This window comes from Tursiops truncatus, chromosome 5 (genome assembly GCF_011762595.2).
Source record: "Tursiops truncatus isolate mTurTru1 chromosome 5, mTurTru1.mat.Y, whole genome shotgun sequence".
Classification (NCBI taxonomy): domain Eukaryota; kingdom Metazoa; phylum Chordata; class Mammalia; order Artiodactyla; family Delphinidae; genus Tursiops; species Tursiops truncatus.
This window is the reverse complement of record NC_047038.1, coordinates 127,948,694-127,975,379: the sequence shown is the minus strand read 5'-3', so window position 1 is coordinate 127,975,379 and position 26,686 is coordinate 127,948,694. Positions and strand designations below refer to the sequence as shown.

The window sequence follows — 26,686 nt, the reverse complement described above, 5'->3', positions numbered from 1 at the left end:
TCTGGGAAAGAAGGTTTGAAACATGTTTCCTCAAACTCTGAGCTTTCATTTCCTTGTTTCCCAAATCAGATTATTATAACTCTCTCTTTTGAGGATCAAATGGTATAACTAGAGTAGTGCCTGACATGCTATACCCACTTAAAAAAATAACACATTCTGTTATTTTTGTCCTTACTGTTTAAGCTTGTGTTTGTTCAAGTTTATAAATTCTTCGAGCTAGAAGAAATTTTTAAAGTCCTATGATTTCTTTACAGTTTATATTTTAGATTATATTTCTTCATTATTTTAGGCAGATGTGTGTTTCCTGGTTTAGAATTTTAGAGTCAAGGAAAAACAGAAAATAATAAAATGGGCCGGGCTAGAGTTATTCATTAATATTTTTACTTTTATAGTGAGTGATGGGTAGTTATGGTTGCTTTTAAAATTTGGAAACAATTCCATCCACTGATAATCTACTGTATAGTGTAGAATGTTTTGATCTGCAAGTCACAGAAGATCGCAGCTCGAACAAAATCCACAAATGGTAGTCTGTGGTAGGATCAGCTCCAGGCACAGAACAATTAGTCTTGTCATCCAGTGCCCACGTACTTTCCAGCATTCTATTGTGTCTCTGGTAACAGCATCAAATTCAGGCTAGTAACAAGATGGCAGCAGCATTTCCAGGCCACACGTCCAGACACAGCCACATCCTAATGGGAAGAAATCTGTGATTCTCTGTTTCATTCTTGAGATTGAAGAAACTTTCCCCCAAAGACTCCAGTAGATTTATCAGAATTATCCCTTTCTTACAAAGAATACTAGAAAGCAGAACATAATTATCACTCATTTAGGAATGTAATGGATTTTAGGGTGTTAATCAAAGATACCACTGTAGGCCACATTTTTAGCTACCCAGCATACAAACACACATTCTTCCCATGACCGTGCTTATCTGAAATATATTTATACCATCTCCAAAATGAGACAATATAAAGACTCAGAGAGTTCCTCAGGCAAATTCAAGTTCAGGGTCTCTGTGTTAAGTTTAGACCTTTCCATCAAGTTGGAATGTAACTATTTATAGTCCAGTGAAAGTTTTTCACTCACTGCCTGAGGCCAGGGACTTCGGGAATACAAAACACAGTGGTATTCCTGGAAAATAATAATGAATAGTGGCTATTCTCAGTTTTGGTAGTTGATAAATTCCGTGTTTTGCCAATATGACAGCTCCTTGTTGGGGGATGCGGGGGTGGTGACTGTGTTGGTGGCACATGTCCTTGTTCATATCTACCATGGACACTTGGGGGATGGGCACACGGAAGAATGCCTTACCCTGGGACTGCACAGTTTTAACAACTCCCTTCCTGTTGAGTGGGTTTGGTGAGCTGAAAATTGGTCTAATTATAGGAATGCACTCTTGGTGAGGCTTAGAGTCACTTTGGTAATGCGATTTCCTTAATAATGTTGGATTCTAACTCATTTTCATTCAGTTGCATAGCCTGGTAACCTAGCCAGAGAGCTGGCGCAGTAAGTTATTTTCCCTGGGAAATCCAGTCCCAGCCGTATACATTAGTCTCATCCATCCTCTCCCTCAAACCCCAGATCATCATTCTTTAATGGCCTCTGTCATGAGGAAAATTAGAAGAATAGCCCAACGTGGGAATGCACACACATAACTTGTCCTATCCATCTACATTTTAAAGATGAGGTTGTCCCCTAACTGCTGTACGATTCTAACTGCTCCACTGAGCTTATCCACATCAAAGTTTCCTTCTCCGTGGTGCATAAGACTGTATCTCACCTGACTAGACTGACTTAAATCAGGATCATAGACCTCTAACCACATGATCATGGCTCCTTCTGGAAGGTCCTCTCGAACTTTCACATGGTAATTAGGGGGAATAAACTGGGGTGGGTTGTCATTAACATCCTCTAATGATACCTTCAGAAGCACCGTGGAAAGCAGCTGGGGTTCTTCTCTGGCTTGATCCCTGGCTTCAGTCTTTACGTAATGCACCTGCTGTTCTTCACGATCCAAGGGGTTCACGATTTTAACCACTCCAGTCGTGCTGTCAATTGAAAATTTATCTGTGTCTGTAAGAATAGAGTACGTCACATGTCCCTTTGGCCCCAGATCTTTAACTGGAAGTGTTTGCTGGAAGTCTGGAACTATAGGATTTCCTTTTGCTCTGATCAGATCTGCTCAGTCTCCATTCTCACTGTCTCTGTGTGCATTACCTACAGCTTGGAGTAGAAAGTGTGGCTTTTCCAACCCCCCAAAGTTCCACATTATTAACTCTAAATCAATTAACATTATAGCCCAGACATGAACAGCCTCTTTAAGCAGAATTGTATTTTATTCCTTCTCTGCTTTCTAATACATCAACTTTAGCCCAAGCATAACTCTTTCTTGAAGGACTGAACTGAGAGAATTAGCGAGAATTTGCCAAAACATCAGTGTTCTGAAAATTTCCTTTCAGTTTGCAAAATGAGTAACCATTTAGCCAAACGCTTCCAAACCACACAAGAAGGGTCAGTAACCATGAAGCTTTGAAGAAAGGAGTGGATCGTCCTCTCCCTTGCTTTATCTCCTCTTTTCCAACAGGTCAACATTTTAGTGTCTGTTACTTGTGACAACTCACTTCTGGTGACAGATATGGTATCAGGATGCCTCTGGCAGCAAGGAACTGAAAGTATCAGTTAAAGAAAAGAAATTATGCACACAACTGGAGTGAGGTTCCTATGTGCCTTATAACAGGGTTTGACTCTACTGTATTTTCTTGGCCATTGTGTCTCCGGGGCTAGTAGCAAAATAGCTTCAGCTCTTTCAGACAAGATACTGACAAGACTAGAAGAGAAAGCAATCATTTCTTCCCAGGTCTTAGACCTGAGTAGATTTTTCACAGAAGCGCTTCAAAATTCTCCTCCTAATGTCTAATGTAAAATTCTTGAGAACGTGTATTTCATAATCTACAGGTCGCCACCAATGAGAAGCGATTACTTCATGATGCAAGGAAATATCTTTCTGGGAATCTGGAAAGCAAGGGACAGAAATATTTTTTAGGGACTCCTGGGCTCTCACTCTGATCTAGTTCCCAGACCATCCCCAGCCTCACTCATCTTTGTTAAGATGGCCTTGTTGATGCTGAGTTTTGTTCAGAAACCAAAACAGCTTGAGCATCATAAACATTTCTTTACACATAAGAGCATAGATCGTTAGTGTACATTTTTCTGAGATGGTACTGTAACCCCAAATATAAAAGGGCAGAGGTATAGTAAACATTAGTCTGTGTTCTCAACTCTGTCCAGAGACTAATTGCAGACCATGTGTTAAGGATATGTGTCCTTTTTAGGGAACCAAAGACCAGAGACCATCACTCAGGACATACACATCTTCTCCCACTCTCAGTAGCCTTTCATAGCCTATATCTTCTGTATCCTTTGCTAAATAATTCTCATTCTTTTTTTTTAACATCTTTATTGGAGTGTAATTGCTTTCAATGGTGTGTTAGTTTCTGCTTTATAACAAAGTGAATCAGTTATACATATACATATGTCCCCATATCTCTTCCCTCTTGCGTCTCCCTCCCTCCCACCTTCCCCATCCCACCCCTCTGGGTGGTCACAAAGCACTGAGCTGATCTCCCTGTGCTATGCGGCTGCTTCCCACTAGCTATCTATTTTACGTTTGGTAGAGTAAGTGTGTGTGTGCATGCATGCATGTGTGTATGGTCTCTTACAAATCCACAAACCACGAAAAACACTGTACACTAAACGTCTGTGAAACAATTTAATAATATCTACTATCTAACGTTACAAGTAGCCTTTAAAAAAGTTTTCTACCTAGAAAACTTAGATGATTGTCACAGTATTATACACTTGTCATACCATTAAAAAGAAGTACCCTAATAAACATACACTAAATTAAAAATTTTAAATAAGTTTTAGCCTCTCAGAAGAGGTTACTCTCTACTAAATTTTCCAGGTAAATAACCTTGTGAATCTCCATGCTACTTAATGTTTAATGGTGGCATGTATATGTCTCCTGTGAGCCTGTTCAACATTTGAATTATCATACACTGAGACAAAGAAATCATATGACAAACCTATTTAACTGATGCATCTATGGAACTTTTAAACACATTGAATGAATTATCTGCTTTGGGCATTCAAATATTTATAAAATTACCATTTGATAGATCAGTTGTGCTTTCAGATTCTGAGGAACCTCAAGACAAATAAATATGCAATGTTATTTGTTTACTCAAATATGTGTCTGAAAATGTTTTCGAATTGCCATGCAAGAGAGCTACTAAAATTATGTTAGAAGATAGCTAGCTTACATGTATCTGGGCTAAGAAAAATAAAGAAAACCTGAGTAGTAGTGTTTGAGTTAAAACAATCTTAGTCACACCACGTGTACTCTGGTAAGTTCACACATTTGCCTAACCATTTAGAGATGGCAGCTCTTCTTAAAGTGTGCTTACTTTTCTTTTCAAGGTTGTGTGATATTTTGATCTTTGGAAATGCTGAAGATACAGGAGTTCAAACTTGAAGACATTTTCTCTCTCAATCTCTTAGTATTCAGATTAATGCAGGGAACACTGAATTCGATCAGGAGAAGGGGAAGCAAGATCCATGCCCTCTGGAGATGACTGAACAAATTACTTGGCAATCTGGATGGGCACGGGCATTCAATAAGTCAGAGTTTAAGTCCTGAAAGTAAACAATGGTAGGCCAAACTGCTGGAAGCTCTCCATATGGAAAAAAACAACCTTTTACTTTACCCAACATATTTGGCTATGATGTATTATTTGGTAGTTAAAAAAGAGAAGATTAGTTTTTAAATCACTTATTAACATAGGTAAAATTGAACTATGATTCCTAACATTTAATTTAAATATTATCCACTACACACTACCTGTTTTATGCCAAGGACTGGCTTTGGTGCTGGGACCTCAAAAATAATTAATCATGCTACCCAGATTCAAGGAGTGCAATAGGTCGGACACTCCAATAAGTAGACCCTGAGCTTAAGGTTCAGGTATTAGTGATTAATATCAAGGAAGTGCTCCCAGGAGAAAGCAGTCAGGGAGTGGAGAAAACAGGAACCAGAGTCAAAAAATCCAGGAAATGGAGAAATTTCAGTTGACTTTCAAGACTCAGACTGATCCTGTGGGAAGCTCTGGATGTTAAATTACACCTCAGGGTTTGTCCTGCCTGCAGACAAAGGAACAGGGCTCTTATACTCCTGTTGGCCAGGACAGGAGGCAGTGGGGTTATGAGCATGTGGTAGTGCTGAAAGCTCCCAGGTACATCCAGCAGGTCCTATAGGAGACGAGACTCCAGTGCTCTGAGCAGCCCTCTGAAGGATGCAGACATAAACCTTTAAAAGCATAGCATGCTTGGCAGGCAGGCGCAGAGCTGGCCCAAGTGATGGAAAACAATACGTGTGGGACACTAGCAGTGATTACTACCAGAAGCTCATGTTCTCAGAGAGGTTCTAAGCCTTAAAAATATTAGTGTGATAAATATAATAATATATTGACATTCAAAGCAAGTACATACTCGGGAAAAAGATGAACTCTCTGGGTGGTACAGATGGGGGTTAAGGAATGCTTGAGTGGAAAGGTGAAGAGAACAGCTAAATGCTCATCTGCTTGCCACTATAAGCTAAGTGTTAAAAGTGTGAGTCTGGTTTGATTGTCAATGCTTCTTTATGGGAAAATTAATAATATTTCACTCACCCCTTAGAGGAAGATGTCTTTAATCAGTTTATTGTGTGTCCTCTTCTCAAATCCCAGTTGTCCCACTGAATGAACTAATTATGTTCCTTTAAAACCTATTAAAAATTCCCTCTTAGAGAAACCTGTTGTCCTTTATGTCAAATGTCCCTAGAGTTCTGTAAGTTCAGTTTGTTTTTTCTGCTTCTGGGCTAATTTCCTCTTCTTTTTTCCAAATACCTTTTTTCTACCCTGTCAGTGAGACCATATTCTTTCCTCATGCATGAGCTGCACTCCCTTGAACATTTCATCCTCCTCCTGCATCCAGAAACCAACTCATTGCCTCCTTAGCTTTCTTCTGACTCTCTCTAAGCTAAAAAAGAAAAGCAGTTTAATTCCTTGCAATCATCATCTAGGGTTGGAATTCCAACTTCCTGACAAAATGCTAACACATAGACAGTGATCTCAGAATACAAAGTTACATGCTTTCATCTGGAGCTTCCTGTTTTCTATTTCAAGGAATCTTGAGTCAAACTCTGAAGTCAGACATAAAATCCCAGTTCTGTTAGTTACTTGAGTAACTTTTAACAATATACTTAACCTCTCAAAGTCTCAATTACTGCATCTAGAAAATAGAAGTAATAATCTTCCATATCTCATATGATTGCCTTGAGTGTTAATTATATGCTCAGTGCAGTGCCTGAAATGCAGTAGATCCTTAGTAGATGATAGCAGCTTTTAATGATATACCATAGAAGCCTTACTTCTAGACTATCAGTTCTCTTAATAAATTTACTATTAAATCTTTATTGTATAATTTATATATGCCTACATTAAACTCCTAAGTTTTGCTCCAAGATATGACTCTCAGTCTTTTATAGGTACATATGCCTCCTCCACTGTAAATAATCTTGGTTATCTTATTTCTAAATCCATCACGGTTAGACCAGTATTTCACAGATCATGTTCCAAAGAACTCTTACATTAAGTGAGATGTTAACTGGTGTTCTGGGAGAATACAGCACAAAATAACTTCATAAAAGCATTTTTTTAAATTTAGTGATTAATTATCCTTTCACAATTTATTTTCAAATATATGTGAAAAATACCAAACACATTTATAGAGCTCTTGTGATCACGAAAAATCTCATTTAAGAAAATATTTTTCATTTGTAATTTCCATCATGAAGTTGAAAGCTAAATTACATGGAACATTAAACAATTACGATTCATTTTTTCTTTGATTCATAGCTTTGCTAACCACCTGTCCAATAGCTTGTCTGATGTTATGTGCCTTAACGTATAATTTTATATGTCTTTGTTATGTTACTAAATGTTTTTTTAAAATATGATAATCGAATGCTGATCATCTGTAACCTCAAGTACATTTTGAGCACCTGCTGTAATGCTAGTGCACATTTTATTTCATGACTTCCTCATTGTGTTCTATTTATGCATTACAGTATGAAAAATGTTACATGGTCAAATAAGTTTTGAAAACCCTCGATTAAAAGTAACAAATTAGGAGGGGGATTTGCTAGAGGCATAATGATGGCAGTAACGTGAAGGGACACTGACAGAATGGCAGTAATTCAAGCTGTAGTCCCAGGATAACAAAGCATAGGAGAGTAATCGATGCTTATAATGATATTCCTAATCATAAGTTAGAATGAACTGCGGTTCAGTGTACTCAAATTAATAAGGCAGGGGGGCTTTCCTGGTGGCGCAGTGGTTGGGAGTCCGCCTGCCGATGCAGGGGATGCGGGGTTCGTGCCCCGGTCTGGGAAGGTCCCACATGCCGCAGAGCGGCTGGGCCTGCGCGTCCAGAGCCTGTGCTCCGCAGCGGGAGAGGCCACAGCGATGAGAGGCCCGCGTACCACACACACACAAAAATTAATAAGGCAGGGGTATATGTAATATATTTTACAGTAATGTCTATTTAACATACAATTTTTTAAAGAAATTGAAATGAGAACTTCAGTTATACTGAAAAATGTAAAATACCTCATTCCATAATGATGTTGGTTAAATAACTTGTTAATTTTGAAATATGAATTCTACTTTATGAATGACCATTACTCATTAACTATTTCAGTTAGCTAGCATAATAAGGGTAGTGCAGTGCCTTGAACACATTACATTAGCTAAGCTAGGCTCTGCAATAGGTATGTCCAGTCTTTAGCACTGTTAATCATAATTACAAAATTATTTTAGTTTATTTTAGCCCTTTATCACCCAACAACATACAGCAGTATCATATACAACATTATCAAATTAAGCTTAAAATTAAATGATGTGTTTGATTTTGTTCATTTCTCATTCAAATGTAATAGATGACCTATTGACTCTCAAAGTTATTTCTACTTTTCTTATTTTAAATGCATATTCTGTATTCTTTCTAAATATGTCTCTTTATTTGTGGAAGGAAATTAAAGAAACTTAATACTATCCTAGAAATGTGGGCACAGTTTTATAATGTCAGACTCAGGGTTAAAGGTCAGTAGAGTGGGACTTCTAGGGATGAGGTTAATGATGAGGTTGTGTTCATTGAACATTATTCTACTTCACAGTGGCCTGAGTCCTCAAATTCTCTCTTAAAAGAGAGCTAACATTTGTTAGTGACTAAATGCCAGGTACTGATCTAAGCTTAGAGCTTTATGTGTATAAACATATTTAATCTTCACAAAAATCTCATGAGATAAAAACTATAAGAACAAATATTGAGATACTATCTCGATTTTAGAGATGTGAAAAATGTTTTACAGTTATGGTTTAAAATAATTTCTTACCCCAAATTCATATGTTCCCATTTACTCTTTCCCTGCTACAAATTAAAGTTGGATTTTCTAGATTATGAAGAAAGGGAAGTAATTGTAAACTCAATGTATATTTCGTTCAGGGAAGGAAATTTGCTAACAGGATGGGATCTGTCAAGAGAAAACTTCATTGATGTGATAAGAAGTTTGTGAATTAATGATAAAATCAGGGATGGGGGTGGATACACTTGATGACTTGGAAAGGTATCTTATTGATAGTTAACTGTTCAGTTGACTATCAGGTGTAAGGCTTGGTTCTTGTCATATTTTGCAACTAACTTTTGTGTAACCTCTGGAAAACTCTCCAGGTTTCAGTTTCTTATAAAATAAGGTATGAGTCTAAATTATTTCTAAGTTGTCTAATTTTTGTGATACTCCAAAGGTATGCTACCAGAGATATACCAAAGCCAATTCATTCCCTAAGTGTCTAATACATGTCTTGTACAATAGTAACTAATATGAGAGGGAAGGAAGGAAGGAAGGGAGGGAGGGAGGGAGGGAGGGGGGAAAAAAGGAAGAAAGGTGGGAGGGGAGGGGAGGGGAGGGAGGAAGGGAAATTCCTATCTTTCAGTTCATAATTTAGTTGTCAGAAAAAAGGCACACACATGTTAAAAATTCTGTAAACAATCCTTTTATGACAATGAAAGTGTCATAGCAATTTAGAAATTAATGTTTGCGCTAATAGTCTTAACCAGGACACATGAACTGAAGGAGAGTGATGACTATTGTGGTAGGTAAAGAACACTGGACTAGGAGTCAGAAAATTTCATACAAATCCCAATTTTTGCAAAATCGTTCTTATTGAGTGGAAATCATAATAATTATTGAGCATCTATCATGAATTAGGTATTTCAATAACTACTTCGTATATGTTAATAATCCTCAGTTTTATTGAACCAAAGTTGGAGCCTTCAAAATTTAGTGATTAAAAGCACAACATTTCTTTTTCTGGTAGAAAAACTTCTGTTTGTGTGTTACGAGCTTTTTCATGAGTCCTTATATTCAGGAAGTTGCAGAAATTGAGTGAGCAGTCATTTCATTTGGCTGGGCAGCTAATTTACTAGTCTGCAGTATGATAGTAACTTTCCCTGCTTAATTGAGAGAAAAGGTTAATAGAGAGTAGGAAAGAAAATTTCAGTATAGTTCTTAAGTGTTCATCATACCAGCTTTTAGTGCCAGTGGAAGGTTTTGTGCCATAGACAAACCTAATGGTTCAAAATGTTCTGTTCTTTGGGGGCATGGAAAATGGCTTTATGTTTGTTTGGTTTGTTTTCTGAAGAAAATTTCCAGAGCTGGGATTAACTCAAAATCTTTTTTGAATCTTACAAAGAGTAAGGGCGCTTATTAAATGTGGCAACATCTGCCAGATACTCCCTTCAGTATAAAAGCTCCATTAAGCCAGTATATTGGGCACTTTCTCACTGCATGATATGTACGTGTGTGTATGTGTGTGTGTTTCTGTGTGAGTTTAATTTATGAAAACAATTTCAGCACTGCATTCTTTAAAAGCTACAATCCTAAATTTTATAGAGAAGAAAAGATGTTTGGAAATCATTTACTACACTACCAAATCTGAATGCCAATGAGCTACAATTTACCAATATACTGTATTCTCTACTAAAGTTGCCTTCTTTTGTTTTCAGAGGGCATGTAAGGAGAAGGGCAGAACGGGCAAGAATGTTTTTTTGCCTTTTTTTTTTTCTTTTTTGCTAATCCAGAATTTTTTGATCTCTGTATATTTTGCAACCAATAGGGAACTGAAAGATGTATAATTGAAAAATAAATTAAAATGTTAAATTTGATGACACAGTGTTTTGAATAAAAGCCTCAGATAATGTGAACTTGATAAGTTCATCTATTATAAATAAAGATGTAGCATAAATGAGAAATTTCGTGTCTTGTGAGGCTGAAGAAGTTTTAAAATGCATCTAATACAATGAAGTATTATAAGGAATTAATTTATAAACCAAATCATTGATCTGTAGAAATTCGGTGATAACATCTCACTTCTTTTGCACATTTTCAAAGATAATATATTGTGTGAGAGCCCTAGAACTCAAAGCTGAAATGGATCTTAAAATGCTCATTATTATTTTACTCTTTGAGTAGATATTATTTATTGAAGTATCATAGAATGTTAGATCCAGAAAGGAGTAAGGGATGGAACTAAACATTTACATAAGAGGGAAGTGTAAAGGCAAAGCAGTTGTGATTGTCTAGGTTCATGTGAGATTTGTCTGTACTCACATGACATTAAGTAGCTCATTTAGGTGAATCTCAACAGTTTATGAACTTGCAGAGGAAAAATAAATACTCTTCACATTAGTACATTTTGTTTTACTTACTAATATTATTAAACCAAATATTTATATCTTGATACACAGGTGGTGACATTTATAATTTTTCAAGAAATTTTCTTTATATTACTGTATAAAATTTTCATATTACTTTATTGAGTGCAAGCCCTGTTGGTGTTAAATCAGTGTAGTCAGATTAAAATTACTTAGAACAGTAATTGGACAAAAGATATAGGTAGGGACTTCCCTGGTGGTATAGTGGTTAAGAATCCGCCTGCCAGTGCAGGGGACATGGGGTCGAGGCCTGGTCCGGGAAGATCCCACATACCACGGAGCAACTAAGCCCATGCACCACAACTGCTGAGCCTGCACTCTAGAGTCTGCGAGCCACAACTACTGAGCCTGTGTGCCACAACTACTGAATCCCACACGCCTAGAGCCCATGCTCCGCAACAAGAGAAGCCACCGCAATGAGAAGCCTGTGCACCGCAAGGAAGACTAGTCCCCGCTTACCACAACTAGGAAAAGCCCGCACCCAGCAACGAAAACCCAACGCAGCCAGAAAATAAAGAAAGAAATTTATTAAAAAAAAAAAAGAAAAAGAGTGAAAGAAAGCAGAACATTAAAAAAAGCAAAACAAAACTCATTGATTCCTTTCCCCAAATATAAAACTTATATCCAACTATCAATTTTAATTTATAGGCAGTGACCATTAGAGTTGGATTAGCATCATGCTGATTTTTTAAATTTTGTTTTCATTGAAAATAAAGTATGCGTCTAATCAGGTGAATAATGTCCACAGAAATGTGCACCTGTGCTTTGTGGCTGAATTTATTTACATTTACATTAACTGATTAGCTCCTGCCAACCAGTTCCACATTCAATAATTATTCATAAAAATGTCTCATTGTTTTTGTTGTATATTTATCCCATTGGATAAGATGGACATTCTAATATGCTGGGTATTTAACTATAGTTAAAGTTAATTGAGAAACTGCTAATTTTTTTAAAGCTACAAACAGAAAGCTACTTAAGTCTTATTAAGCAGAACTTACAAAACAGGAGCTTTCAAAAGTAGTTTACATACCTGGTTTTGTTTTTAACCTAATTATCTACATTTATAGAGATAAACCATGTAATAAACTATATAATAAATCCTAATTGAATAACTCTGGTAGTTTCTGTGATATAAGGATGAAGATCACATGAGCCTGTGAAGTTGGCTCACAGTTTTAGCAGACAGGCACATAAACTGTTTCAATATAGCATGATAATAGCTAAAGCCTAGCACTTATTTAGCACTTTACGTGTGCCTGCTCTGTTTTTAGTAGTTTTATCTCATTTACTCTTCCCAACAGCCCTTAAGAGTGGGTTCTATTACCATCTCCATTTTACAAAAGAGAAAAGTGCTGCCCAGAAAGGATGAGTAACTTGCGTAAGGTAACAGTTAATAACTTCCTGTGCTGAAGTTGAAACCAAGCAGCCTCAGTCTCACTCAAGAAGCAAAGGTGTACATCGGCTATTGTTGCAGCAGGGATGATGCTGAATTACAGCTCAGGAAATGCGTTCAAATGTGCTAGGTGAGAGCTGCACAGTGATGGAAAAGGAAATGTTTAGGGTGGAGAGTCAGGGACTGGAACAGTTAAAGAGCTTTCTGGGAGAACAGAAGAGATTTAGTGAGGGCAAGGAGCTATGAGACCAGTGGATGTATGCGGGAACTATAGCAGGTTCTTAACTACCACAGCCGAGTCTTCAGAACATCTGAGAAAGAACCCTTGGATACATATTCAATATACAGTTTCCCAGACCATGTCCTAGAATCTCCGCAGTGAGGCCAAAATGAGCATCTTAATAGAGCACGTCAGGTGATTAACTGCTCTGTATCAGAATTTTCAAGATTCTCTGCCAAACTGTAAAGTTGAAGTTGAGAAGTGTCTGGAGATGAAGCCAGTGAGGTAGATAAGGACCAGATCATAGACCTTTTAAATTGTCCACTTTCTGATTAGATTATTTCACAAAAATAATAAACAATATTTCAAAATATGTTTAACATAGGTTAAAAACACAGGTTAAAAGGAGTTCAACAAAAAAAAATGAAACAAAATTTGTTCTTTCATATCCTTACTTCACTTATCCTCTAAAGCACTCCATAATAAAGTACTGAATCTTACCTATTCTTTTATCAAGACACTACATTCCATACCCCTACCCCCAAGGAGCCCATTTATTTGCTTCTTGAACAAATATTTAGGAAACCTTTCAAAAGATATGACCAAGTTCAGCATTCATTGATCTCTTCATTCATTTAATCTAATGATTCTCAATATTGGTGGTAAACAAGGATGACCTGAGCAGCTTTTTATAAATGTATAAAAGGAGAAAATTTATATATATATATATATATATATATATATATATAAATTTATTTTTTCTGGTATCTGCTATGTGAAAACCTTTTTCCCCTTTACTCTGAGGAATACATGTGTAAGTTAAGTATACTACCCACAGGGACCTTGAAATCTAGACAGGAAATAAGATATATATCCCCCAAAATATAATGTTAGAATATTATAAGAGCCCCAAAGAGGTGCAGAGAGTGTGCTATAAGAGTTCAGAGGGGGCTTCCCTGGTGGCGCAGTGGTTGAGAGTCCGCCTGCCGATGCAGGGGACACGGGTTCGTGCCCCGGTCAGGGAAGATCCCAGACGCCGCGGAGCGGCTGGGTGCGTGAGCCATGGCCGCTGAGCCTGCGCGTCCGGAACCTGTGTTCTGCAACAGGAGAGGCCACAACAGTGAGGGCCCGCGTACCGCAAAAAAAAAAAAAAAAAAGTTCAGAGAATTGCAATATTGCTTACTGTTGAAGGCATTAGAGAAGCTTTCTTGGAGGAGTGGGCATTTAAGCTTAGTTGTAAATGAGAACGAGATTTTGATAATAGGGTTACTGGAGAAGGGCATTTCCAAATGTTTAGGTGGAGAGATCATAATGACTGAAAGCAAGTTAAGTGTCAGGATGGGTGAGAATTAGGGTTAAAAAGGATTGTTGGAAAAAAGTTGTCTTGGGAGTTGGACTCAGGTAAGTAAAGGTGAGGGAATTAAAACGGAAGGTTGTTCTCATTTTGAGGGGTGCCTGAATCCCAGTCTAAAGAGTGTGGAATTCATTCATGGCCTAAGTGAAATGTTGAAATCTTTCAGCAAAGAAGGGGCATGAAGAGCCATTTCAGAAAGATCAATCTGATGTTAGGGTGTGGGAAGAATTGGCTAGGGGAGAGACTGAGTTAGGGGGATCTCTTAAAATACAATAGTACAGACAAGGATTATAATATTTTAAATCAGGTTTTCATTCCAATATAGAGATGAAAACATGGAAAATGATAGTTTGCAAAACAAGCCCTATTCAGAAGTTGGCCTTCCCCATGTATGTTGTGATTGTTTACTTCTAGAAAGTGAAGAAATTAAAAAAAAAAATTAAAGCTTCATCTGGTCCCCGTCAATGTCTTGTATAACGGATTATATTGCAGTATATGTCTGCATGTTGAAAGCGTCCAGTTCTGTGCAGGTCAGTGGTTAACAATCAGCTCTCCAAAGAAAAATGCCTTAATTTGTAACATTTGCCAATTTCTGTGGTGTAAAATAATCCTTCCCTGTGGCCAATTTCAAATTATCAATGTGAATGAACTGTCATGTAAATGAACATGAATTTGGGAAGTGTTGGGAGGAAAAGTTCTCCTCTACCAATTTAGGACTGACTGATTTGGGCCCCTCTAATTAACTGATAATGGACAGATTAACAGGAGGAGTTTATTATGCAGATGGAGCTACTCAGTAGTGAGTCACTGAATAGCCAGACAGACGTAAAGGCTTCTGTACCAACACAACACAAAAGGGGGCCGGTTTAGGGCTTCAGTGGGAAAGTAGGGAAGGTTCTGTGGGGCTTTTTGATGCTAATGGACAGCTGGATTCACTCTTCTGGTGCTGAGGGTCAGTCTTTTCCTAAATAGGAAACTCCCTAGGAGAAGGATCAATGGAAGCTGTATTTTCCGGAGGCTCCGCTTAGGTTAGGGTAATGTTTCTTTCTGTGACTACCGATTGTTCAGAAGTTTTCAGTTTAAAATATTTTTATACCATGTTGGTGGGCTGTTAATACTTTTAGGAAGAGATGAAAATAATTCTGGGGAGCCCTGGTGAGGTGACTCTTGCACACCGTCACATGTATCCCACCTCAAAATTGTCTTTTTCGTGTGGTGAATTAAATTATTTAAAAAGAAACAAAAGGACAAAAATGGAAACCCAAAGTTTCCCTTAACAGTTGTGATCTGTGCATAGTAGTGGAGCTGACACCTTCAGTGATCAGGATTTAGCTATTAGGAACGGACAGATTTGGGTGAACACTACAAGGTTTCTAGATAATTTGAGGGAGTTTAGAAAATGAGGTGTGGAAAAAGAGGTAAACTGCACGTGACCCTCATAAAGATTACAGTATATAATACAGCAGAAATTTGCTAAACAAAGTCTTTTCATAGAAAATCCTTTGGTCATGGAAATTATCCATCTCTGAGTTATGTCTTAAAGGGTCAGATGTCCTTATGTCTATGAGTTCATGTGATTTACTTGTTCAGAAGGTGTTTATTGAGCATCTGTTATGTGCCAGATGACAAGAATCTTAATGTTCATTAAATAATACCTGTGGAACTGGCCAGTTGGCTGCCACTGTGGTGTGAGAAAAAAAAATAGAAAGAAATTTGCTAAACAAAATTGACAATGGGTATAAAGTTGAAGTAAATATTTTATGTTTATTCTGCTCACTCCCTTTTTTTGGTTTTCCTTTGTTATAAATTGGTTAAGTTGGGTCTCTGTGTATTGGCTACAGGAAGATGCTAAACTTCTTGTCTTCTTTGAGACGTATGATGAAAGAATAATTTAGGTGAAGTCATTTTGGTTTCCAGGTAGCATAAGCTGTGTGGTGGTGATTTTCATGATCACACCCTAACGTTAAGGGGTGGAGAGAAGAAGTAGGTGTCCTTGTTCCTCCTCAGTTTCCTGACCAGCATCTTTCCTGTCTCCCTAATAACTCTTGGTTCAAAGCTTGAAGTTCATCAGATTATTCTACTTGTTACCCCTCTTTATTGTAGTCTTTGTTTGACCCCCATCATATTCTTCCCCCATTCTTTAAAAAGAATGTGGATCCTTATTCATTTTTATGACTTCCAATATTGCTCTTGAAATAGTTCTTATTTATCCAAATTGTTGCCCCCCCTTAGCATCTCAGCTCCTTGTGATTTCAGATGGCCTTGGCCTGCAGCGGCTTGAAGCAAGATTTCGGTTCCCAGCCAGAGATTTGAGGTCGGGCAGTGGCAGTGAGAGCGCTGAATCCTAGCCAACAGACCACCAGGGACCAGTGGACAGTGACAAGGCCCTGGCCCATCAGCTGTGTAGAAATGAATTTTCACATAGAGACAGAAAGTAGTGAAGCAAGTAAAGTGTTTATTAGGAGGAAAAAAGAGTACAGTACATGTGTGGATAGACACACAGGCGGGCTCAGAGGGAGAGTCGCGCCCTCGTGGTAGTTTCAATCACTTTTATGGGGCATTTCTTCCGGGTTTCCTTTAGCCAATCATCTTGCTTTGCCTGGTTGTGAGTCTGTATTTGGTATATCTCAGGGTCCTCCCATGTGTGCGTGTGCATCTCTTAGCCAAGATGGATTCTAGTGAAGAGGCCCATGGGAGGTTGACATCACTTACTATGGGGGGGCTCCCCCTCCCTCTTTGAACCTCCAAGGAGCCTTTCTGCACATGTGTAGTCGGGGAGGTCTCCTTGAGTTTGAGAATGTGTAATATGAGGTCTTTTATCTCTTATCTGGGCAGGGACCAGCCTCCTCCATTATCGTGCATTTATGGAGTTTCTGTTGACAGGGGAGAAACTGTTCAGCCTGGGGCCCATCTATCTCCTGCCTCACTTGAGCTCCTGATTTTTTCATAACCTTGTTCTTCATCCTATCTCAGGCAGTGTATCCAAGTGCTTACCTGACATCTCCACTCCCATGTCCAACTGGAATTTCAAAAACTTGAACAAACTGAACTATTGAATTTTTTTTTCCACTTCAAATGTGTTACTTCTGCAGTCATTCCTCTCCCAGTAAATTCCTACTTAATCCTTCTGTTTGTTTAGGCACAACCTTAGAAGTCATCCCTGTCTCCTCTGTTTCTCTCCTAGCCCATAACCAAACCATCAGGAAATTCTGTCCTTCTACCATCAAAATATATATACTCTTCAACCAGTTTTCACCACCTGTACTGATGAAACCTTGTCCAAACCACCATCAGCTCTCAACATATTACAATCACCTTCTAAGTGGTCTTTCTGCTTCCATGCTTGCCTTTCTGAATTTCTTTTAACCTGGCATTGCCACATTTTATTCACCACAGGTGAGTTACCAAATCCAGCACACACTCGAGGGGAGAGAATGACACAACGGTGCAAATTTAAGAAAGCAGGGATCTTTGGAGGCCATTCTAGAAGCCAACTACATTAGCCAATATATCAAGTTTTAAGTGCTAGCCCTGGCAGGCAGAATTTAAAGCTAGAAGCTTACTAGCACTCTATAGCAGACACAGAATTCAGCTGCCTTTCAGTTTAAAAGCTGCCAACATTCTCCTACCTACGGAACACTTAAAAAGTCCAAGAATGGAAAGGCAATCTTTTCTTCCAGTTCAATACTATACCAGCCAAATCTGCTCATGAAAAGCTGCTCTGTGTAGTTCAAAGTCAGCCAGCAGCAACTTGCAACCCCTAAGGCCCTGGCATCTGTGTTTTGACCGAGACGACTCATGGCCATCGTCTTTCTGATGTTCTTGGGACCCAGAGGCTTTGCTGAGGTCTATTCATCCCACACACCATCACTTAATACTCACAACAATGTAAAAGGGCTCCTTGCCCTTGGGAAAAGTCTCCATAAGCTGCAGACAAACTTCCAGGTTAAAATTCTTAGGATTTGAGGCTTAAAGCTCTTACTTGGACCTTAGCAGTAAAAAGCCTACCGCAGAGCTGTTGAACAGAACACATGTTCTCTGCATGTGATCCAGCTAGCAAAAAAAAGGAATGAGCTGAGCCAATCACACCGAGTTCATCCATCCCAAATTTACCAGCAAGAAAACTTACCGATTCTTTGCTAGGCAGAGAAGCTGAAAGTGTAACACTAGTAAAGCTCCTTCTACATGAAAGGAAACACCAGGAATGAGGAATAAGTGTTCCCTGCAAACTTAATTTCCAAATACTTCATTTGCTTTATAACTTCATTTTCTTTAAATGTAGAAAATTAAACATGGTCACAGATCTTTGACTTTATGATTTATTTATGTTTATGTTTAGAAAAACCCTGCCCATTCTATAATTGATAGATAATACCTATATTTTCTTCAAGTTCTTTTGCATTTTCTTTATATTTAGCACTTTAATACATTTAAAGTTTATTTGAATGAAATTTAAGGATGTATTTTTCCCCCTAACACTTAACCAATTAGTAAATCACAGCCTGTTAAATAACCTGGTATATTTCTCTATGCCTATTGAAGTTACAATAAATTTAGAACTCAAACTTCTCAACTAGGAGTAAAAATCAGTACATTAGCCTTGGGGGAAAATTTGATAATATATGTGAAATTAGCCAATTATGTGCATATTAACTGAGACTTTATAATTCTATAAATTTATTGAATGAAATAGTCACAGATCTGTTTTATGATTCTCATCACAGCATTAATTGTAAAGAAAAAAATGAAAATGCAAAAATTATGACAAATGAATAAAGTTATATGATGGTATTTTCACTCATCATAAAGTACATTGAAGAAAAATGTTTGATGTGAGAAAAATCCTGAGAATGTAGTTTGGGGCAAAATTTAGAATAGATAATATACGTTAATTCCAGTTAATTACATATCACAGAAAAAGACTGAAAAAAATGTGTGTACATATTTAATCAGTGATTATCTTAGGTAGTTGGATTTTTATTTGTTTGTTTGCTTCCCTATCTACTTCCTTATGAATCCTTTTTCTAGTTTGTACTTTTCACACTTGCTTATCTCCTCTAACGAATTTAAGATAACTGGAGGCAAGGAACTTTTATTAAACATACATCGCAAATCTAGTTTGTGATAGATTCTCAATACTGCTTGTTAAATGTTGTAAATGAAATAAGACCATAATTTCAGTTTGTGGCAGCAGCAGAACATACGAAGAATGTTCAAGAAAATAAGCAGATAGAGGGATAATGGATATTCAAGTCATAAAGAGGTCTAGCAACAGTTGGTTTGGATTCAGCCTTAGAGATTAGGGATCAGGGACAGAATCTCTTTCCTTTGGAGAAATAGGTAAAAACAGGAACTCAGCCTTACGATATTTGTACAATAACTTGGGGAAATTATATAGGAACTTTGAGGTTCAAATATGCACTTCCAGAATTGGAATATATGAGTTGAAACTGCAATTTCCTAAAATTGAAGCAAACCAAAGCAAAATAAAATTAATAAGCTAGTCATTGTTGAGGTAACTAATGCCACCATCAACAAAAATGGGCTGGTTTAAAAAAATATATTGTTTATCAGATTAACTATTTCTATCTTAAATTATGTTGCAGTGTGTCTGGCATGAAGTCATTGTGCTTTTGGTAGTTGATTTTTCAATTATTTTAAATGAATAAGAGGATATGAATTTTGTCACTATGGTGAACCTCTAGCACTGCTCAAAGGATAAAGTGCTTGGATTGTAAATGATTTGTATTTCTTTGTACATATACCATAGCTTGATATAAAGCATACTCTGAGAGAATCTAATTACTACTTTTTTCTAACTTTATACTAAACAACGAATCTTCTACTCCATAATGTGGTTTCTGAATGGTTCTCTTCACCAAAAGGAAAGAACTCAAATAGGTTGCCACCCTGAGTTCTTACGTCAAGTTTAGTTTTCATTATTAGTTAATATGTTGGCCAATATCTGACTAAGTACAGTCTCTTATTCATTTAGTTATTCTGAATCATCCCCACAAAACCTGCCTGCCCCTATTTGAGTTGATATAATTTAATTTCTGAAATTTCCAAACTTAAGTACCAAGTCCTAATTTCTCCTGTGGGAATGAGCTAGTTTATATCTCTGCTATAGCCTAGTAATTTAGGTTATTTTGGGTTTTGGTCACAACCTTGATTTAGCTTTGGTTTAGTGACAAAACAATGAGGTAATGAGATTAGTAATTGGGATTGATCTCATCAGAGTAAGACTAAGAGCAAAGCTAACTCCACACTGAGCCAGGCATTTATTGGGGTATTGTTTCTCTCAGCTGTCTTTGATTATTGATATCAGACAGGAAGAGATTTTGAAAATTAAGAAGGTGAACTTCAACCAGAGCTTTTGTTTACCTTATGCATCTGTACTAAAGGCCTTTTTTTTTTTTTTTTGCGGTATGCGGGCCTCTCACTGTTGCGGCCTCTTCCGTTGCGGAGCACAGGCTCCGGACGCGCAGGCTCAGCGGCCACGGCTCACGGGCCCAGCCGCTCCGCGGCATGTGGGATCTTCCCGGACCGGGGCACGAACCCGTGTCCCCTGCATCGGCAGGCGGACTCTCAAGCACTGCGCCACCAGGGAAGCCCCGTGTGGCAGCTCTTAGTATGCCAAAGTGGCATGGTGTTGGCAAAACCTATGTGCTTAAATTTCTATTCCATTGAGAAATTTAAGAAAGAGGGGAATATTCCTATCTTGTTTCTTAGAATTTTATTTTAAAAAGCTTGTTTTATTTCCACTTGTGCCCTTGTTTTCCTCAGAGTCAAAGATGAGTCAACAGTAGGAGATCATAGATACACTGCTCTTCTTGGCATTACTATTCTCCTTCGCACTTAAAGCTTATATCTCTCTTTCTGCCATCCGTCCAGGAAGTTCCATAATCACCCACTCTGAGGAGAGTCTTGTATATTAATTTTAAATTGTCAATACTTTAGCAAAGCCTTTCTCCCCTTCCACAACACACCCACAAGCAGTTAATATTTCAGTGTTTAGGTGTGTTGTAATTAAAGTATCATTAAGGCACTAGTAACCGTTAGATTCCCATCTAAGATATGAGATTGGCTAAAGTGTCTGAGGTTACTTGATAAAATACAAACTAATCTCTGTGAAAATCTTTGTACTAGAATGTGTACAGTACAAATATTAAGGTTACTTAATGCTCATTAAACACCAAGTAATTGCAAAAATATTTTCAAAGAATAGAATCCTAACTCTGTTGTGTTTTTGGCCATCATATGTTGATCTGAAAGGATGGTAGAAGAAAACATACATGAAAATCTTTGTGAACTTGAAGTAGGACAAGATTTCTTAGGAAAAACACCAGAAAAGTATAAACTATAAAAAACAAACAAAATGGCAAATAAGATAGAAAGCATTGGTCCTTTTGTAGACACTGTTAAGAAAATGAAGAGGCAAGCCCAAACTGGGTGAAAATATTTATAATAAATATATAATAATAAATATATATGACAAAGGATTTGTATTCAAACAACCCAGTGAAAGAGAAGAATAGGCAAAATATTTGAACAGACGTTTCACAAAACAAGATATACTTACTAATGGTCAGTAGGCACATGAAAAGATGCTCGGCGTCATTTGTCATCCCTGGAAATGAAAGTTAAAGCCGCAGTGAGCTACCACTACAGACCCATGGGATGGCTAAAATTAAAAAAAACAAAACTAAACTAAATACCAGCGTTTATGAGATACAATGCAAATGAAAGTACAAACTATTGCATTTTAGAAAACATTTGTCAGTTTCTTATAAAGCTAACATAATGCCAGATATAAATTTACCGTAGGAAGCAAGTAATTGCACCAGTAGGTATTTATCCAAGAGAAACGAAAACATACATCCACATAAAGATATCTACAAAAGCACTCAATATGGCTGTATTCCCAATACTCCCAAACTGGAAGCAATGCAAATTCTAGCAACAGGTTATTGGATAAATGAGTTGTGGCCTCTGCTAAATACTACACAACATTTAAAAGGATGGACTACTGAAACATGCAACAATATGATATGATGAATTTCAGACTAATTTTGCTGAGTGAAAGGAGCTGGGCCTAAACAAATTCATATTAATATATTTCCCTTCCTATGAAATTCTAGGGAAGGAAAAACTAACCTATAGCATATAGCTTATCATTGTTGCCTGGGACCATGGATTGGGTGGGTGGGAGGTGCTTGCATGCAAAGGAACGTGCGGGAACATTTGAGGTAATGAGAATGTTCTGTATTTTGATTTCGGTGGTAGTTATACATGTGAGTACATTCGTCAAATCTCATCTGGCTATATATTTTGAAAAGTTGCATTTTAGTATAGGTATGTTGATTTAAAGAAATAAAGTTGATTTAAAGAAAAAGAGGTTGGAGATGAGGGAAGAGTTTGCAAATTTAGGGAAATTATATTCTAAAAACAACAACAAAGTGAGTAGTATCTTCAAAACTAATGAGCAGAAAGAATTCTGAAGAGCAGTATGCATGAGAGGAGGGTGATATTCACGAGAATATCTCTGATATGCTCAAAGGAAATACTTGGCTAGATTTTATTATTGAACTTAAAGATCTTACTTAATGTTAAGCTCAATTTGGAAGAAAATAAAAGAGAACTTAGCGTACTTGGGATAGAAATAGAAAGGGGGAAAGTCTACTAATTTGTATAAAATAACATTTTACGTGAAGGAACAATGCTAGGTTCATGTTTATTTAATCACCTAATGTTGGAATGAAGCACACATTTATTGGACTTAGAACCAGAAAACCAAGTTTTACTACACTCAGACAGTAAGAATTAGGATCGTGTTTTTTTATAGCCTGTCAAGAATGTCTCGTGCAGTCTCCAAAGGGTCAGAAAACCCAAATGTGTCATATGAGCATTAAGGAGATTCCTTCTGTTGGGATGATTTGCTTCTTTTGAAGAATAGCTTTTCCATATTCCCATGGGATTTGCTTTCACGTTATTGTGAAAGGACCATTTCCAAAGTCTCTAAAATATATTAAAAGCAAATGAAGGCATAATTATAAAAAAATAATTTATGAAGAAAGTTATGAAAGAACACACACTGTTGGCTTTTATAAACTTCAAGTGTAACTTGAGAGTCCTTTGTTAATTTGTATTTAGATATACACTTGCATTGGTATTGCTGCCATTGAATGAAAGGGTAAATGATTTAAAATATGAAGTATGGATAAGACTTATCTGAAGGATTTACTATAGTATTTTATCTAAAGGGTGAATAAATTGGAATGACACCTAAATTACAGATCACTGAAACACAAATGGGATAAAAAGCTGAAAGTGAAGATTTTTTATCCTATTTTTTGCCATGTATTTCTCAACTTGATAATTAAATGCAGTTTATCAGATGTTGTCATATAAGATTGATTTGCTTTTTTAAAACACTTTTCTCAAGATTTCCTAAGAGCAATGGAATTAAAATGTCACACTATAAGATAGATTTGAAAGTTAAAGTGAGAACAAAGTTTTCTCTAAGAATGATATTCAAATAATCAAGGTTACACGATGCAAATTTTAGAGTCTGCTCTCTATAGTGCTTAGAATGACACATTTATTTCTGGGAAGTTGTGGGAGACCTTAACCCTTAAAGAAGTTAACCATGAAGCTTTATTTTGAGCTCATCTTCTTATGGAAGTTAAAAAAACCTTCGTCTGATCCAGGCTTTCAAATTTTTGTAACTGAATGTCATCTCTGTCTCCTGAATATGATTTTTAAGGACATAATATTTTAATATGCTATGCAGAATGTCAGTATTTTAGGAAAATATCAGATAATTCAACTACATATGAACTGTGCTCTATCACTTGCTTAATTTCTCATGAAAAAGCTAATGATGAGAGGAACAGCTCAAGAGTCTTGTTTTTCTATTTCTCCAGAAATGTTTTACTCATTTCTTATGTTAAAATCCTTCAGTAAATTGATTCCTAAGAAAACCTCTTTGTTTCCCCATTACATCATGTAATCAGATAGTGAAAGTCAGAAGTTCAGAATATTTCCTGATTTTGATCTAATAAATGGCCAAGAAGCTCTGAATATATTTAGAAATTAGTCAGTAAGTAACTCACCTCAGTTATCTGGTGCCTGTATTTTCCTGTTTCCTTTAGTAGATTATTGTTCAGTTTTTATCTGATTTCCTCCTTTAGACATTTTAACTCAATGTTCAGGCTTATGTCAATTTCTAAAGAAGGCACACGTTGTATAAAATATTATACTGAGTATCTTGGGTCCTATATTTATAGTTCATATCCATTGTTTCTGGAATAGACAGTCAGAAGTAATCCTACTTTAATGGATATTTAAAATGTGTCCAGGTTATTGTGCACCTGAATCAAGTGAATTGAAAATAATATTTGAGTAGAAAGAGACACTAAGAATTTGTAGCAACTGCAGCATGTATTCTTTGAATGTATTCTTTTGTTAGAATTTGGCAGCCAAACTTGTCTACTTGTTCCCTTATCTCAATCAAGGTTAATTCATGTTTTTGCTTTAATCTTTACTGAAAGTTTTTCTGTATTTGTATCCATGTACATTTGGAAATGGAACTGAAAAAATGTAGGTGTGTATTTTTTTTTCAATGTTTTGTTTGCTTATCTACTTAAATGGAAGAATTCCTCTGAGAGAATGAGTTGAGAGCATAGTAAAATAACTTCTGTTGCTGCCTATTATCAATATCTTTTTCTTGCTTTTAGAAAAAAATAATGACAAGCTTCTAACACGCATCTCTTTATATAGGCTAATCTCCTACTTAAGTTTTAATTGATTACATTTTTAAAGGACCAGAAGGACAGCATTAGCAACATTCTGATAATTCTCTTATATTTGTGTAAATCTTTTGTCCTTAAATTTTTATTTAGCTGAATATAATAAGAAAGTTTGTCAAGAGCTATGAATATGGGAATTTTTAGAATTTAATATTTCTTCATTTTGCAATTGTAAATTAATGGCAGATATGCTTTTCATCATGAATTAAAAACTGGGTACAATGACTCAAATCTCCATAAAAGGAAAATATGAATAACACATATTTGAAAATCAGCCTGAAAGACATTGAAATAGCACCATAGTGAACCATTATAGGTATAGTTTAATTATCAAAAAAAGGTAATATGTTAAGCAAATATAATACTAGATACCATCCTAACATAAAAGATGGTTATTATATTTAATAAAATACACTTGAAATGCAAATTGAGAAGTGATAATTTGATTAATTTCTTCATTATTTCTAAATAAGGAATGATTCATTATACAATAATAATTTGAATTTTTCTATATCCATTTTCACTTATATATTTGTTTTTTATTTTAACAAGAAGAGTTAGGTTCTAAACTAGGAATAATAAAAATTGACTACAAAAAAGTATCTCTCTAATTCAATTTTGTTTTTCTTGTAGAGTACAGATATGAGCCCAGCAAGTAGCACCACTTCACTTCCTGTTAGTCCTCTTACTGAAGAGCCATCGCCTTTCAAGGTAAAAAATAAATTGCAAACATTTTTAATAATTGTTTACAATACTTTTAGGATCTTTAAAAAATATTTATTTTACTATAGTAAAATAGGTAGTTCAGGCGTAGATGGTGAGGTTAACTGCTTTAGTTCATAAGGATCTTGTTTCAGATGTTAAAATTTTGTTGTTGTTTTGTCTGTTGTCATTCTACTTACTAAATAAAGGTAGAGTTTGAATAGAAATTGATACTTTATATAACACATTGTTTGCCTTGCATGTAAGAGACAGTAATTTCATTGTAATAGTTTGATGTCACATGAATTATAGGTTTCAAATCTTGTATTTATATTAATTTAAGCAATAAGCTTGGAATGAATTATTCAGCACTCATTGAGTAGTTAAACTTTCATTAGCTGGTTGAATTTTCATTGATGACTCTAGGTCATAATTAATTAATTGTGTGTTCTTTACAAATTAATGGTAGAAATAAAAAATTAACATATGGAATCATTCCTCCAAACACTGCATTTTTAAAATATTTAAGTAAATACTCTAAGTATGATTAGCAGAATTCTTCAGTTTGGGAGTCTGTATACATTACAAATATGAAGTCATCTTCTTGTTTTGCTATTTAAGATTAGATGTTTCTCTTTAAGCCAAAGCTTGTAAATCAGCTATTTTATATGTGTACCAGAGATTTTTGGATTTCTTTAGGATTATTGTAAATAAAGGGACTCCTTAAGATCATGGGAAAGAAAAAAAAAAACTTGGAAAGTTGGGATGATACACTTATGTGCAATGGTTTCAGTTTAGTTTAAAGACAGGTGAACATATTTGGGGGGGTTATGATGATTTGTATTTTATCATAACTTTGTCATTGTTTTTCATATGAAGACAAAATCTTATTCAACTTCATATTGCTTACATCTAGTACAGTGACTGATGTGGATTTCCGTATACTCAATATTTGCTCTATTGTTAAAATGAAAATAATAGAAGGTTATAAATTCCATCGTGGGTCTTTAGTTTTCTAATTATAGGTGCTTTGTGGCTTAATGATAGACAATAATAATTGTTAAAGGCTCATTTATGTCAGAGAATTGTTAAATACTAAATAGAATTCTGATTATATCATTTATTGAGAAATATTTTATCGTTCTACAACAAAAGGAGAAAATAATACTAATGTTTCAAAGTTTAGTATTCCTTAATATTCCATCTTATGGTAGATGGGACAAAATTTAAAGAAAAATCATATTTTTAAAAAGTTTTTAACTGAATTCTCACAGCATCTCTAGAAACCATTTTCTCTTTTTAATATGCTGATAATGACTACCCTCCTTGAAAAT

The 26,686-nt window shown here is 36.2% G+C and overlaps 1 protein-coding gene across 5 annotated transcripts in view; it reads left to right on the top strand.

Moving 5' to 3' along the window:
* The window catches only part of CCSER1 (coiled-coil serine rich protein 1), a 1,269,753-nt gene that overhangs the window by 498,026 nt on the left and 745,041 nt on the right, over positions 1-26,686 (top strand). For all 5 annotated transcript variants that reach the window (XM_019926423.3, XM_019926422.3, XM_073805586.1 and 2 more), the window contains exon 7: positions 25,284-25,361. In XM_019926423.3, coding sequence (XP_019781982.1) covers positions 25,284-25,361 — 78 coding nt within the window. The remainder of the gene's footprint in view (positions 1-25,283; positions 25,362-26,686) is intronic.